General features: G+C 41.3%; 1 protein-coding gene across 1 annotated transcript in view; it reads right to left on the bottom strand.

The window, feature by feature from the left end:
• UBE2O (ubiquitin conjugating enzyme E2O) overlaps positions 1 to 16220 on the bottom strand; it is a 128769-nt gene that overhangs the window by 82488 nt on the left and 30061 nt on the right. The window contains exon 2 of the mRNA XM_015424011.1: positions 2948 to 3007. Coding sequence (XP_015279497.1) covers positions 2948 to 3007 — 60 coding nt within the window. The remainder of the gene's footprint in view (positions 1 to 2947; positions 3008 to 16220) is intronic.

Below are 16220 nucleotides of genomic sequence, written 5' to 3' on the forward strand. Positions count from 1 at the left end.
CTAGAAATGTATTATAGCAGTGTTTTATCCTATTTAAATTTTATCCTATTTAACTGCAGGAACACACATGTATCTATTATTTAAAATTAGTTATTGTCATGTTGTTTTGAACCGGTGAGAAAAGCTGAATATGTTCTATACCACTATGAATAATGCCGCCTGTATCTACGTATTGCTTGGCTCACTGGGGAAAAAAAGAAACCCAGACACATCATTTACTCGCCATTTCTTAAGAAAAGTGGAGCTGATGCAACAGCATACTTTTATTTATTAATGAGCATAGTCCATTACAAAACTTAAGAGGATGGTTGGCTCCAATGTTCCCTCTAAGCCGTGGAATCTTGTGAGCAAAAAATCCTACTTTGTGAGCTCCTGGCATTAAAGTTGTGAGTGAGCAATTTGGCTACTGCATAAATTAGTTTGCTCTGGAGCCATCCTTCCTAAAATAAAAATGTGTGAGCCGGAGGCTAAAAAACTGTGAGGAAGCTCACACTAACTCATCTTAGGGGGAACACTGGTTGGCTCCTGTAGCTGTTCTCAAACATCAAGGCCTATTAACAGAAACAAGTGCACACACACACACACACGCAAGCACACTCACTCACTCTGGAAGGCTGATGCTGCATAATAGATGAATTAGCTCATCAACCATAATCTGCCAATTTTTCAAACAGGTTAAAACTTTCATCTTACAGGAGACAGAAATTCAGAGGGGTTCAAGGTCTCTTGCAGACTGTATCCTTCTTTCTTCTACTTCCATGACTTACCAATGACTTACCAAGAATCTTAACCTCTTTTAAAAATAACCTTGCGTGCAACTCATGTAGTTCTGACGTCAAAAGACCATTTTTCTAAGCCAAGAAGAACTTCACTTAGAAGTTTTTAAAGCAATCTTGAAACCATGACTCCAATGGAACCTTGCTAGTATATCTTGTATTACTAGTTTTCTAAAGGCATACAGATGTATTAACTGCAGTACAGGATGGTACAATAATTTAGTTTCCTGCTTTGTGTGAAGTTGAAATTAATTTGTGTACTAGCAGACAGAAGGGATTTCTAGTTCTCAGCTCAGTTTATGTTTCAGAAATCCCTGTGATCACTGAAGAATAGCGCAACACTAAAATTCCATACAGAGCTCTTCCTATATCAACCATTACAGGCCACTTGTTCTAGCAAGTGTAGAGATAGTTATCACATTCATCATTTTACTTTTTCTGATTTATTAGAATGCTCTGCAACAAAGTAATGTTGGCATTCCATGTATCTTCAGAAGTGAGATGCCACTATACATGCGACTGGGCCTTTTCTGTAGTAGTGCCTTTCTTGAGGAACTATTTCCTGCAAATGTTTGTCTGGCACTTATCTTTCACATTTTTGATGTCAGGTGAAGATGTGTATCTCCTAGGCTTTTGTACTTAGACTGTTTTGTTGACTGCATCAATGGAGCAAGAAAGCTAAAACTAGGTCTCTGATCTTTGTAGTGCTCTTGGCAAAGCAGAGAACTAGCCACATTCCAGGTTTGTACACAGCTCTTTTTTAATTGTTGACAATTAGTTGTGAACTTATTTTCATTAGCAGAATTGGGGGGGGGGGAGAACTGTGTGATTGATTAAAGCATATGGAAAGCTTGAGCTGCACAGTAACTTTTTTCAAAGCCATTGCTATAGGGAGGTAAACAGAAGGTTTGGAATAGACAGAGGCAGGGGTGTGGGCTGAGAAAGTACCAGTAATACTTGAATGCTACTGGAACAGCCAGGTTTTTTGACTGCTCTATACGGTCAACTGCATCCAAGTGGCTCTGGGGAGCAGCACTACTGAACAACTGGAGCTGTCTGAATATGGATGCAGTGACAAATGAGTCTGCATGGTCTTGCTAATAAAATTAGCTACAACTGATAATTAGGAAGTCCAGCTTAGCAACCTTACACCAACTAGACTTTGCTAGAAGGCAGCAACAGCAATTTAATCAAAGCACAGAATCTCTGCAAATTATTCTTAAAAATGCATTACTAATTAGTATCCCTCAGTATACATGCAAAGCAGCTAAACCCTTAACTGCAATACGCAAATTAGCTGTGTGCCTCTCATGCCTCATTAATGGCACTCAATATCCTGTCACATTCTCCTTTCTCCCCCATTTTGGTGAACAGAATTTCAGACACCCCAATTTGTAACTTGCAAATCAATCGATGTCATATGTAAACACTGTGATTTGTAAGAAACAAGGTGCAAACAGCAAACCTAAATCCTTTTGGGGGGAGGGGTTGGTATTTTTATGTGCATGCGTGCATGTATGTACTTGGAAGTCATGGTGACCTCTGGTGACTGACCTCTACTGGAGGCATGGGGGATATTCAGAGAGGTAGCTGGATAAAGCCTGCCCCTGCCTCCTGGCTCTGGTATTCCACAGAGGTTTTCCATCCAAGTACTTGCCAGAGTTGACCCTGCTTAGCTTTTGAGATCTGACGAGATCGGGCTTGCCTGGGCTATCCAGGTCAGGGCCAAACCAAAATACTTTTGTCTAGTCTGACTTGAACAGCACTTGTATAATTAATCCACCTTCCTTTTTATAGCTCTACTTGGTCCTGAAACTGTGTGATGGTGCAAAATGCAAATACCAAGACATTTGAGCCAGGCCATTTAGAAAGGCTTAGATTAGTGCTCTCCCAATGCCAATTTTGTCACTTGAGCCAAACTGTTCAATCCACAAAATGCACTTTTATGTGTCGGAACTAATCTGCAGTTTTTACTGGAGTATGCAAGATACAGTTTGTAGGATAATGCATTAGTGTAAGTTACTGTCTGAAGCACAACAGATATACTGCACAATATAAGCAGATGTCACATAGAGGCAAGTATTCTATGTGATACAGATTAAGACTAGGCAATACTACCATTGAAGGGATCCAGGGCATTGATTGTGCACACACAAGACAGCAGCACTTACCCGTGAGCCCATATGCCTGACGACATCCCGAGGCACCACGGACCGATCTTCAAGTTTCAGCTATTTGTTGGAGAGGAAAGGGAAAAAAAGAAAAAAGAAGAATTGAAATACTGCCCTCACATACACAGGTAGTTCTCTCCAACCTTAGATTACCAGTTGTCTACACAGGAAAACACAGTCTCTCAGCAATGCTCCATCTAAGCTGTAGAGACTTGTGAGCAAAAATTCTACTTTGTGAGCTACTGGCAATAAGTTGTGAGTGAGCAATTTGGCTACTGCATAAATTAGTTTGCTCTGGAGTCATGCTTCCTGAGCTAAGACCAAAATGTGTGAGATAGAGGCTAAAAAGCTGTGAGGGAACACTGTCTCTCAGACTGATAACAAATCACAGGTTAAAGCTACTCATAATGAAATTTACACTGATTGACATAATGTCATTGCCTTTCATAATTCCACTGTGATTATGGATATAGCAGCCAGGGAAGAACATATAAAGCCCTTAGGACAAGTCATTAGTATTCTGGGGGTTGATTGTCATCCATATGAGAATGATACTCTGCTCCATATATTCTTATCCAAATCTCTTGGTGATGCAGTAGAGATCCTAAATCATGGTCTGACCGCTGTGGTAAATCAGCAGACTGAACAAACTGAAACTAAACTATGAAAAGACAGGGAATTCTGGTTGGGAGGGTGGAAATCCTGAAGAACATTGTGCTTCCTCACTTTTGACAGAATTCAGCTGACTTGAGTAAGAGCTTTGGGGTTATACTGAACCCAATGTTATTGCTGGAGAAGCACATTAATACAGCCACAAACAAAGGCTTTCTTCTGTTAATTGTACTGACTCACTCTGTGTAACCTGCCTTGAGTCCAAGACAGAAAGGCGGACTATAAATAACATATACATATATTTATACACAGACACATGAATTCTACATGATGGATCAATTACTCAATATGATATGCAAAGTCTCAGAAATGAATGGAATAAGGAACAAGGTTACCCCATTTTGCCAAACCAATGGGATACGACTCTAGACTTTATACCTGTTTCTATGGAGCTCAAGCTGTAACTTACTCAGCAAAATTATGTTTAGGACATACTGGATACCACAGTGCCTTTTTAGTGAAAGACCAAGTAAAATGTCTAATTGCTGTCATAACTTACAAGATACGTCTCTCAAACATATTCTTTAGATCTGTCCAGTTATTTGGTCTTTTTGGGAAGAAGTAATTACTCATATCAGTTTTCTATTAGAATACTAATTTTTCTTTGAGGATGCTTCTGTACTTTAATACTATTTACCTGTCTCTTGGAGACTAACTGATGTTCAACAGAAATCAACCATCTGTACCCTTACTGTTGCTAAAAGATTTATAACACTGCCGAGATAATTTCCCACCTCAGATAATCCAATGGATTGGAATTTACAATCTAATCAACATTTGAACATATGGCATGTTAATGACAGTTACACAATGACTATTTTATATATATGAAAACCTCTTATAGATGCTTATATGTTATATATATATATATATGTTATATATATATATATATATATATGAGAGAACCATAGCAACTGTTTGGGGTGAGAGGTTCCTATATATATAGGAACCCTAGCAACTGTTTGGGGTGAGAGAATAAAGAGATAATGAAGAAACTCACAAGTATAAATGTGTGCACACCTGCATCTTTAGGGATACAGTGTCTTCACTTCTAAGTTTTTGGCACAAGCTCTACATTATATTGCTCCAAATTTATAGTATATCCACACACACACACACAGGCAAGCTGTGCTGGTGACAACCCACCTACTCTCCCATTGGCCACTGGGGAAGCTGTCTTGGTGTCCTATTGCCCCATCCCTCTGGCTCCTCCATTGTTACACCCCCACTTTTGACACATTGCACCTTGGGAGCTGTAGGATGCAGCCAGCCTTACTGTAACTTACTACAACTCCCAAGTTGGGAGTCCCAAGAGGCCATGGGGCATTAGCAGGGAGTCAGTTAAACTGTTGATCAGTCGAAGTGTTAAAACGGGAAGCAGCTTTGGCATTGAAAGGGGATGGGGGGAAAGGGAAGGTCTGGACATCTCTCTGAATTACAATTGATCTCCAGACTATAGAGATCAGTTCTCCTGGAAAAAATGGCTGCTTTGGGCAGTGGAGTCCATGGCATTATACCCACTGAGGTCCCTCCCCACTCCAAACCCTGCTCTCCCCAGGCACCACCCCTCAAATCTACAGGTATTTCCCAACCCAGAGTTGGCAACCCTGTAACTGGCTATGGAACTGCTTTCCAGACCCTTGAAACCCAGAAAACATGGCATGCAGCTTTCTCCCATACTACCCACTTGGGGCAGCAAAATGACTTGAGACAGCCCTGCCTTATAGCTAAGCAGAAAGAAATAGACATGGCTTGCCTCCCTCTATTTTCCCCTTCCCTCTGCCAGCCCACCAGCCACTGTTGGGACACTTACCTGAAGCCCCTTTCTAGAGCCCCTGGTATTTCTTCCCACAATGGGTGTTACTCTTAGTAAAGTATAAAAGCCAAGGCAATGCCAAAAAACCCAACATTTGAACAGATCACCTATAATATTAATAGTTCATTAGGATAATTAGATTTTAAACAGGTAAACAATCATGTCCACAGATGCCATATATTTGTAGCCCATATCCTTTATACAGGCTTCTTACTATCACATCTAAGCAGAACTAGTCACACTTATGAGGATGCTAAACAGTATTTTTAAATAACCTGGTTTTTTTAAAATCAAACTTATAGTCTATGAAAATCAATACCGTGACTCAGTTTCTATAGTCCATATCAACAAGTTCCATGAATACTTGCAGAAAAATTGAATTATAGCTTCTTCAGCAAAGGTTCACCTCACTAAACTTAATCATTCCCTGAATACAGCCATTTATTTCAGCTAAACTCGCAGTTTTATTCTACAGTCAACATTCCTTTTAACTTCACTAAGAATCTACAAACATGCTTCAGTCTCAACATTGACAGACCAATGCTTCTCAATACTATTCCTTAGTATTTAACAATCACAAAAACAAAGGAAAGATTTTATTTAGCATGGAAAGAACGCAAAGCCCTTCCACTGAATAGCATTCTCAGGTTTCCTTGATAGTTGAGAAATAAAAACCAGGCAGATAAAACACAGGTTGCATCCAATGAATTACAAGAGTATGGGACTTTGCCCACTTCCTGCTGCAGCCCCATCATTCCACACAACACTGCCTCCAGAGTATGAGGGACACCTGGGAACAGTACTGAACACATGAGGACTATAATGAGGGAACAAAAACTGGAACCCCCTAGAACAGTGATGGCGAACCTTTTAGAGACCGAGTGCCCGAACTGCGACCCAAAACCCACTTATTTATTGCAAAGTGCCAACACAGCAGTTTAACCTGAATACTGAGGTTTTACTTTAGAAAAAAACAACTGAATATATTAACTTAAGATGATCCAAACAAAGTAAGGAAAGCAATCCCAAATGCTTTCATTTACTTAAAATTATTTGGCAGATAATTCGACACTTTTATGATGGTCTAGATCTGGCTGGGGCAATGGCACGCGTGCCCACAGAGAGGGCTCTGAGTGCCACCTCTGGCACCCGTGTCATAGGTTCGCCACCACTGCCCTAGAAAGAACTTACAAGCATCACTGCAAAGTTCAACATTATACTTCTCAGTCTACGCTACCATTAATTTCATAGTGTGGAACACAGTAATTTGTCCAGTTAACAAAATGTAGTCTTTATGAGGACATACACAACCAACTTTTATCTTCTAAATTGGGAGGGAGGGCCAAGTTCTGTATTTCAAGGGCATTTACTGATTACATTGTAATCCACAAGTATGTTACTGGATAACTTTTCCCTCCACAGCCAGTCAGGCTCTATAACAAAGTCAGAACCAACTACCAGTTATGGAATACATGACTGCCCCCCCCCCCCAAGTCGGAATAAAGAGACAGATATGTAGTTTGAAATAACTAAAGGGCCACTTTATTAAATTATTTACATATCACAAGCTGCATGGGCCAAATAACTGAGCGGAACAGGCCAAACCAGGTCACCCCCAGATCCCCCCTTGCCCTAAACTGGGCGAGTCACACTGCCCCTGGCATGATCCATCCCTGAATGGGGTTGAGCCTGGCCAGCACAGCAAGCCAGTTGCTACCCTGAAGCTCCAGCGCCCCCCCCCCAAGCTGCACAACTTGAGAGGAGGACCTATTCAGAGGGTCCCACAGGCAGTCTGCATTCCCAGCAGTGAGTCGCACAACCCAAAAGCTGATCCTGACAGATCCCTTGCCCCCAAAGTGGGAGGCAGTTCCATAGCCAGTATGAATAAAAGGGGGGACAGGGGGCACACCCCTGCCTTGTATCTCTCTGTAATTGGATTTTTTTGGAATTGTGTTTATTCACTATTAACGTCGCAGTGAGATTTGTATATATAGCCTGTATTGTTCTTTGGAATTTTCTTCCAAAACCCATTAACTTTATGATAGTGTCCAAATATTTTATATTAATGCTATCAAAAGCTTTCTCCACATCTAACGATAGGAGAATAGCTTCTATACCTTGATTTTCACAATGATAAAATGCATCTATAGTTTTCCTAATATTTTCTATAAAATTTCTTTGAGGTAAAAATCCTGTTTGGTCCTTGTTTATATGATCTGGTAAAATTTGCTTTAACCTATTTGCTATTATTTTTGTAAAAAAAATTGAGTCTGTATTTAGGAGTGTGATTGGCCGATATGATGCTGCTAGTGTTACATCTTTCATAGGTTTTGGTATTAAAATTGTCTCTTAGTGCATAAATGTGTCTGGAAGCTTGTTTTTCCTTTACCCTCCATGATAAGATTTTTAAAGTTTTTGGGGATTTTGTCCAATGTTGTTGTTTCATATATAAAAGATCTTTTTGGATTTTATTTGTAATTGTAGATTCTAAAATTTTTCTTTCAGGTATTAGTTGATTAAGGATTGTTTTACTACCTGTTCCTTTATGTCTTTTTTCCAAGTTTATTATCTTATTTTGCAAAGTATTTATAGTGTCTTCATTTCCTTTTTTTTAGGTAAGAAGCAATTGAAATTAGATGACCTCTTAATACAGTTTTTAAAACATCCCAATTATTTTGGTGTGAAGTATCTTTGGCTTTATCGTTTTCTAGAAAAAAATTTATATGCTCGGTGATTTGTTGTTGTATCTCTGCTCTTAATAAAACTGACTTATTTAAAATCCTTTTTTTTGTTATCTTTGATTCTTGGTTAAATTGTATAGCACATGACAGGGGAGCATGATCAGACCAGACCTTAAGGTTGATGTCTGCATCTTTTATTTGTGTTAACAATTTTGTGTGTTCCTAAAATATAATCAATTCTCGTGTATGAGTTAAATCTCGAGGAATAATAGGTGTAGTCTCTCTCCGATGGGTGTTTAATTCTCCAAATATAAAATAATCCATATTGCCTAATTTTTTGCATTTCTGTGTCAGAGCCTTGTGTTTTCTTTGTTTTTGATTTGTCTAATCTTGTGTTCGTAACATAATTGAAGTCACCCCCTATCAGGGTATCTCCTTCTTGAAATGTTCTTAACTTTTCTAGAGTGTCTCTAACAAACTGGATTTGGTTAGAATTTGGTACGTACAGTGAAGCAAGTGTAATCATATTGCCATTCAACTCTCCTTTAACAAATACATCAAATACCCATCAAATCTTTCAAAGTTTTTTAAAGTTCAAAACAAACACTTTTAGCTACTAGAATTGCTGCGCCTCTGGCTTTCGAGGACCCTGGGGATGTAAACTGCTGATTATACCATGTTGTAGCTAAGATTGGATCAGACTCCTTTCTAAGATGAGTCTCCTGTACAAACACAATATCTGGTTTAGATTTTAAGATTTGTGTTGTTATTCGTTTACGCTTGATTCTGTTATTCATCCCTCTCATGTTCCAGGATAGGACATTATACATTATTACTTAGAGGTTCCACAATTTAAACCCTTAAAAAGTAAATCTTTAATCTATTTTTACTTAAGTAAAACTGGCTTCTCTCTACTCAAATGCTCTCTAAACCTTATTCCTGAGTACTCTGTACCAACTCTATCTATTATTTCTAGTTCTGATTTTAAACTGGAAAATAGTTAACTTCCAACTACTCTAAATTCTATCTAGTTTCTATCCCCCTCTTCTTGGTCAATCTTTCACCTGTCTTGACCTTCAATCTATGCTATTCTAATCCCTAACTCTTTAACCTGTTACTTTTGTGGAGCACTATCTGTACTCAATCCCCTTTCCCTTCCCCCCCTTATGCATTAAACAAAAAATCAATGATGTTATCCTGACTGTGTTGTCTCTTGGTCAAGTCCTATTTGTCCTCTCTTTATTTTCCTGCTTTGCTGGTAGACACTCTAATTGGTACTTTGCTGGCTTTAAAAGGTGTTGAAGTCATAGAAAGTCTTCTTTTGGTAGTTTTCTTGGTTTTTTCCAGTGTTGGCGCTAAGTTTAAATCCTGTAGAAGGCGTGTTCCGCTGTCTTCATCTGTGGCGTGGTACAGCTTGCCTTGATGTCTTACTGTAAGCTTTCCTGGGGAGCTCCATCTGTAGTAGATGTTTTCTTCTCTGAGTTTGGGTAGTTGTTTTCAGTTTCTGGCGAATCTGCAGAGCTTCCATTGGTAAAACAGGAAAGACAGAAATCTGTTGTTCTTGGTATAGTAAGTGTCCTTTCTCTCTTGCTATTTTTAAGACTGTTGTTTTCACTCTCAAGTCTGTAAAAGTCACCAGTATATCTTTAGGATATTTTCTATTTGGATTATTTTGAGCACCAATTCTATACATTTTCAATATGATTGGGGGATCACCATTTTCACATTGTAGAATTGTCGCCAGCCATGTACTCATTATATTCAGCAGATCCGGAGTTTCATTCTGGTCCTCTTGGAACCCTCTAAATTTCAAATTCTGTCTTTGGCTGTCGCTTCCAGAATTATAATTCTCTCTCTCATATTTTCATTTTCTGCTTGTAGTGTCTGTCCCAGCGTTAGTGCAGTTTCTGTTTTATTTTGTTGTCTCTTCCAGTGTCTTTGCTATATCATCTATTTCTTCAACCAAAGGCTGCAAAATTTCATTTATTTGCGTATTTATGTTTTCCAGTATATTTTGTTCCGTTTTTTGTAAGGCAGATTTTAAGGCTGCTTGCAAAGACTTAACAGTAAAAGGCTCGTCTGCCATTTTGTTGCTGTGTTTCTGTTCGCCACTACCAAGTTGTCTCAATGATTCAAAGTTAAAGCTTTAATAAAGGTTTTAGTAGTACCTTTTGGTGCCTTTTTCACTTGCCCAGCTTTTCACTTATCCTGTAAGGCTGTGTGTTAGTTTTTTTTTATCGCTTTGGCAGAGGGAAGGGGAGAACAGAATCGGAGCGAGTAGATTAGGCCATTTTCCTCACCGACGCCATGCCCCTGCCCTCCCTCTCATTATCTGCCTAAGTTCATAGAATCAGCATTCCTGTCAAATGGCCCTCTAGCCTCTGTTTGAAAATCTTCAAAGAAGGAGAGCCCACCAGCTCCCAAGGAAGCCTGTTCCACTGAGGAACCGCTCCTCTCAGGAAGTTCTTCCTAATGTTTAGCCGAAAACTCTTCTGATTTAATTTCAACCCGTTTGTTCTGGTCTGACCTTTTGGGGAAACAGAAAACAACTTTGTACCATCCTCTATATGATAGCCATTGAAGTACTTGAAGATGGTTACCATATCCTAAACAAGTAGGTGCCAAACCTGACTCCAGACAACCCCAGCTCGGCCAATGCTTGGGCTATGACTGCCCCAAACTGATATTTTGTCAAAGGGGTGGTGTCCTGATGCCTAAACAAAATCCCTCCTGATCCCCCCCCAAAAAAGCTCTGTGTAATGCTGAAGGGCCTGGACCAGGCATAACTTGCCCTTAGAACAAGCTTAATCTCTATCCCCCTTTGCCACTGATCTGTCTTGGAGTGCCTAACCCTAACAATAACATGATCCTTGGCAAAATGGATATCGTGGGCCAGCAGCATATGGCCAGGCCTGTCATGTTGTGACTGAATGACCAGCTTGCAAATCTGTAGAGCCCTGAAAAAGGTTATCAAGGCTGCCGCATGAAAAAGTGCAACCTCGAAGAGAGAATGAAAGCCCTTCCTCCAAGCTGCCCACAGGCCCCCAAGCACAGCAGGGGAAATGGGCTGCCTGCCATCACTGCAAGTCCCGGACTACCACAACCAGCCCTCCAGCATTCTCCTAATAAGGAAGTCGCCACAAAAGCTAAGGCAGAAAGATGGCCCCAATGGACTTTACAACCAGACCCTTACCTTTTAGCTATACGCAGTAGTGTATTAAGTGCTCCACCAGGATTCACTAAATGTTCTGAAGGCTTACCTCACACCTAATGTGCCAAACTGCCAGACTGCATGATCATAGGATCCCTTGGTGCTAGGGGCAATAGCTACGTTGATCACTACGTGTGCCTCTGCCCTCCAAGCTGCTACAACTCTGGGGGCATCTCGGCCGGTTGCAAATAGGTTTCCGGAGCCATCTGATGTCGGGACAGAGCATCCGCTACTCCATTACTAACTCCAGGGACATGTTTAGCAAGAAACAAAATATTTGGCGGAGGCAACACAGAGTGAATGCCCTCACCAATGTCATAACATGATGACATGACCCACCTCTAAGTTGTCACACCAGAAGTGGACAGAGTTTTTAGCCAGCTCAGCTCCCCACAGCCAAACTGCCACAAGTATAAGGAAGAATTCCAAAAAGGTGAGGTCCCTGCAGAGACCCCTAACCAACCAGTCTTCCGGCCACTGCTCTGCACACCAGTGTCCACAAAAGTAGACTCCAAATCCAATGGAATCAGTGGCATCCAATGTGATTTACAGTTCAGCCTCAATTCTCATGTTATCCCTTCAAAATGAAATCCTGTTGAAGGAACACAGAAACTCATCCCAAACCATCAGATTATCCCAGATGCTGCTGCTGACCCAAAGCCTATGGTGCGGAAGCTGCAGACCCGCCATAGCACTGCACTGCACAGCCAATGCAGGAAGGTCTGGGCCAGAGCCACCACTTTGCAGGCAAATTTCAGATGCCCAATCAGTTGCTGCAACTCTAAGAGAATGATCTTTATCTTGCCCCTAAACACTGCTAGCCTAGCATGCAACATGGTTGCAGGCAGCTTGGATGCCTGCCAAATCATGTCCAGTTCTATCTGCAAAAAGGTCAGGACTCAGGACTGGTGATGGACTCTTGGGTTTTTTATGGGACAAAGGGACACCAAGTTCCTTGGCCAAAGCAACAAAACTCGCCAGCAACTGATCACTCTGTCCAGAGCCTGATGGGCCCACAAACAGTAAATCATCCAAGTAATGCACAGTGTCCCTGACACCCACACAATGGATACAACACCCACTCTAAAAATGAACTGAATCGCTTGAAGGCAGCACAGGAAACAGAACTTTCTCTGTGTTGATCCTGTCCACATACAACTCACCTTCAAAAGCAAAACCTAACAGCTCAAAATTCTCCAGATGCACAGGGAGAAAGCGAAAGGCAGATTTATGCTGCATTTTGCTATCTCAGCTCCAACCCCACAGCTCTGCATCACCCTCATGGCTTGGTCAAAGGACATGTACCTGATGGAGCACATGTGATCAGGAATAGCATCGTTCACTGAGGCACCCCTTCAGATAATAAAGGTGGTGAATCAGGCAATATTTGCCCATTGCCTTCTTAGGTACCACTCTTAGTGGAGACACCCACAAATTTGGGACCGGAGGAGCCGAGAAGGGACACAGAACCCTGCCCTCCTGGCACTTCTTAGCGATTCTTCCCTCACTACGTACTCCATGCTGATAACTGATCGTAAGTTCGGAGCCATGAATAGGGACCTGGGACCTTGGCAGGGAATCCAGGAGTCTTGAGTAAAACTACCTAACAAATAAGGAACCATGTGGGAGCTAAAGTCGCTGCACTGGCTGCCAATAGCATTCTGGATCCACTTCAAGGTGCTGGTTTTGACCTTTAAAGCCCTTTATGGTCAGGGGCCTGCCTACCTGAGGGACCGCCTTTTCCCAGATGTTCCCCAGAGAGCACTGTGATCTGGAACACAAAACCGTCTGCCCCCCCCCCCCCCCCCACCCCCGGCTCACCCGCGACTCCCCAGCAAGATCAGAGCCCTGCAGGACCTCCAGCAATTCCGCAGGGCCGTGAAAATTGAACTTTTTTGCTGGGCGTTTCAGTAGGAATGACATTATATTGGCTGAGCTGCACCTGCACTTTATTATATAACACCGTCACACTTAAATAGTTTTAACTGGTTTTAACTGTATTGTTGTATTGATTCGAGTTATTTTATATATGTACCTATGTTGGTTTTATAATTGCATGTAAGCTGCCCTGAGCCGCTTCGGCGGGAGGGCGGGATAGAAGTCAAACGAATAAATAAACAAATAAAAATATCTACATGTGTTGGGTAAATACTTAGCCACTTCCTAAGGTTCTTCAGTCTTATGGGGCTGGGTCCCTTTTCCAGAAGATTGTGTGGAGTTCGCTCCACTGGAGCCCTTTTTGGGTCTCTGATTGTGAAGCCCCGTTAGAATCTCTCCGGATTCAACCACCATTGCAGTTCCTCCCTTAACTGTACCGGGAAGTGTATTAACAAATGTTGTTTGTGAGCTATGACTTCCTGAAATGGTAAAAGAAATATCTGTAGTGGTCTGGCATGAAATCTGGACCACTGAACCACCTCCTCGCAGGAGACCATTATGCCCAGATGTTTGGCATAACATCATCACTTCCACCCTGGATTTCGCCAGTACTTCCAAGAGCAGAGACCTGAGCTTTTGTTGTCTCTCTCCGGATAGAAACACCTTGTCCCTCAGAGTATCTATTTGTACTCCCAGATGTGTGAGGACCTGGATTGGCTGTAAATTGCTTTTCTCCAAATTCACTACAAACCTGTGCTCTCTGAGCATCTGCACTATCAGCCTGGATGCTTCCAAACACTGTTGAAAGGATGCCACTTTCACCAGAATGTCGTCTAGATAGGGAAAGAGTGGTATCCCCTGTAGGTATAGATGAGCGATCAGCACCCACCAGTACCTTTGTAAATACTCTTGGGGAGGATTTCAGGCCAAATGGTAATGGTTGTTGTACTGGTAATGGTAATGGCTGTTGTTGTATGCGAAGTGTCTCCCTTATGGGGATATGTAAATAGGCCTCTGACAGATCGATGGATGTCATAAAGTCCTTTTCCCGGATGGCTGATAGTATTGATTTCAGAGATTCCATCCAGAGCTTCTTTGCCTTCATATACTTGTTGAGCCATTTCAGGTCCAGGATGGCTCTGACATCCCTGTTCAACTGGCTCAATATTAGTCTGTGGCAACAAAACAGACTAGCTAACATGGCCATAGAAGGCACTGGAACTAGTTGTTAGAAGTACAAATCCGTAACTGTGGAATGGAAACCCCACCCCCCCCAGGCTTCACCCTCAAAATCTCCAGGTATTTCCCAACCCAGAACTGGCAACCTTATTGACTAATAATCTATTAAGTAAGATATTGTACTATAATGCTTCAAAACAATGGTGGCAAGAAACTATTTTACAAGTGTGCCAAATAAGGTGTATACTACTGCTCGACTGTCTATTAAAAACCCATCCACCCAGATTCTAGCAAGTAGCTTCACTAAAATAGAAATAAATACATTCTCCTGTCAATCAGGGCCCAGGGTGCTTTGCATAAAATAGAGCACTGTTCCACTTTGTCAAATTAAATCTAGCAGTTAAAACAGCAACAACTAGATGGCACTGTTCCCTAATAGGAAAACGCCCATAGGTTCCTTAATCTAAAACTAACAACGAAGTGCTGAAGCACTTACTGGGTTTGATCATTTCCCACCCAGGTATAGTGACTTGATGTCACTTAACACACACACACACACACACACACACACAGAGAGAGAGAATTGTACAGGAAATGACAGAGCCAGGCTCCAAAGGATATAACAGAGTGGTAATCCTGAGTGAGGCAGGCTGGATATATTCGGAGAGGCATGCACAACCGTTCAATCCTCCAGCAGCCTGAAACACTGAGTGCTTGCAAGGGCATACCAAGGAAGAAAAGGGAAGGGTAAGGAGAACTGTAGATCTGTTATATCCTGAGATCCCTTTTCATATGGGTTTGTCCATGTTTGGGCAGGATTTGTCTATGTTTGGGCAGGACTGTTTCCATGTATGCCAGTAGGATGCTGTGGTTAAATTGGCCTCCTTGTGCTGATTCTTCTTTCTGCTGCAAAATTTGACATTTCTCAAAAACTTGAATAGGGACGTGATGATTTGTGGATAATTAATGTGACATTCCTGACCCAAGTGTTGAATTCTTTAAAATGTTATGGTTGAGAGAGGGATCAGTTGCCATGGGGAGGCCATCACTGGTAGCAGCCATATTTCACATACATGATTCTCCAGCTTGTGAAGGTAGATGTAAGATGTAGAGGAAGGGAAACATCATTCAGAACACAATTATAAATAGCTAGAGAGACTCTTTTTAGATGTTTCCAACAAATTATAAATGGGAGGAATCCCTAACACAGCTGGTCAGGTAGTAGTGGACCATTTACCAATGGAAGCAATGTAGCAATTCATCACGAAGATAAAATTATGCCATTAATACAAATATGAAGTATTGAATTGCTTTGGAGAGTACAGGAAAAACAAGAATAGCCAGAGTTAAATAATTTATGGAATCCAGCTGCCATTTGGAATAATACTGGGAACTGTTAAGGCAAGTCCACCCAGCCTGAAATGAAAGACATTTTAAAAACTACACAATTCTAGTATCAAAGGTCTAGTAATATTTTACCTAAACAGTCACTTGCTTAGTATATAAACGTAAGAATGTTTATCCACTATCTGTAGATTTCTACTTCCACACAGCATAGAAGTGCTTAACATGCAATAAAGCACCTGAGGTGAATCCTAAGAAGCAGTGATGGAACAGAAGAGTGATTCAGCATTGCTCCATTGCAAGCTGCAATTAAACTGTATTGGAAAATGGGGGAAAAGACTGTTCCCATGCTTGCATGCTCTCACCTCCCTGTGAGGTGCAGTGGAACTTGAGCAAGCCAGGAAATTTTAAAATCATGTTCCATGTGCACACTTGAGTGAGGGGGGAGTACACCGCCATTGAAAAAGTTAGTTCATGCTCTATCAAAGTTAA

This window comes from Gekko japonicus, unplaced genomic scaffold, assembly GCF_001447785.1.
Source record: "Gekko japonicus isolate JY-2015 unplaced genomic scaffold, Gekko_japonicus_V1.1 scaffold442, whole genome shotgun sequence".
Classification (NCBI taxonomy): domain Eukaryota; kingdom Metazoa; phylum Chordata; class Lepidosauria; order Squamata; family Gekkonidae; genus Gekko; species Gekko japonicus.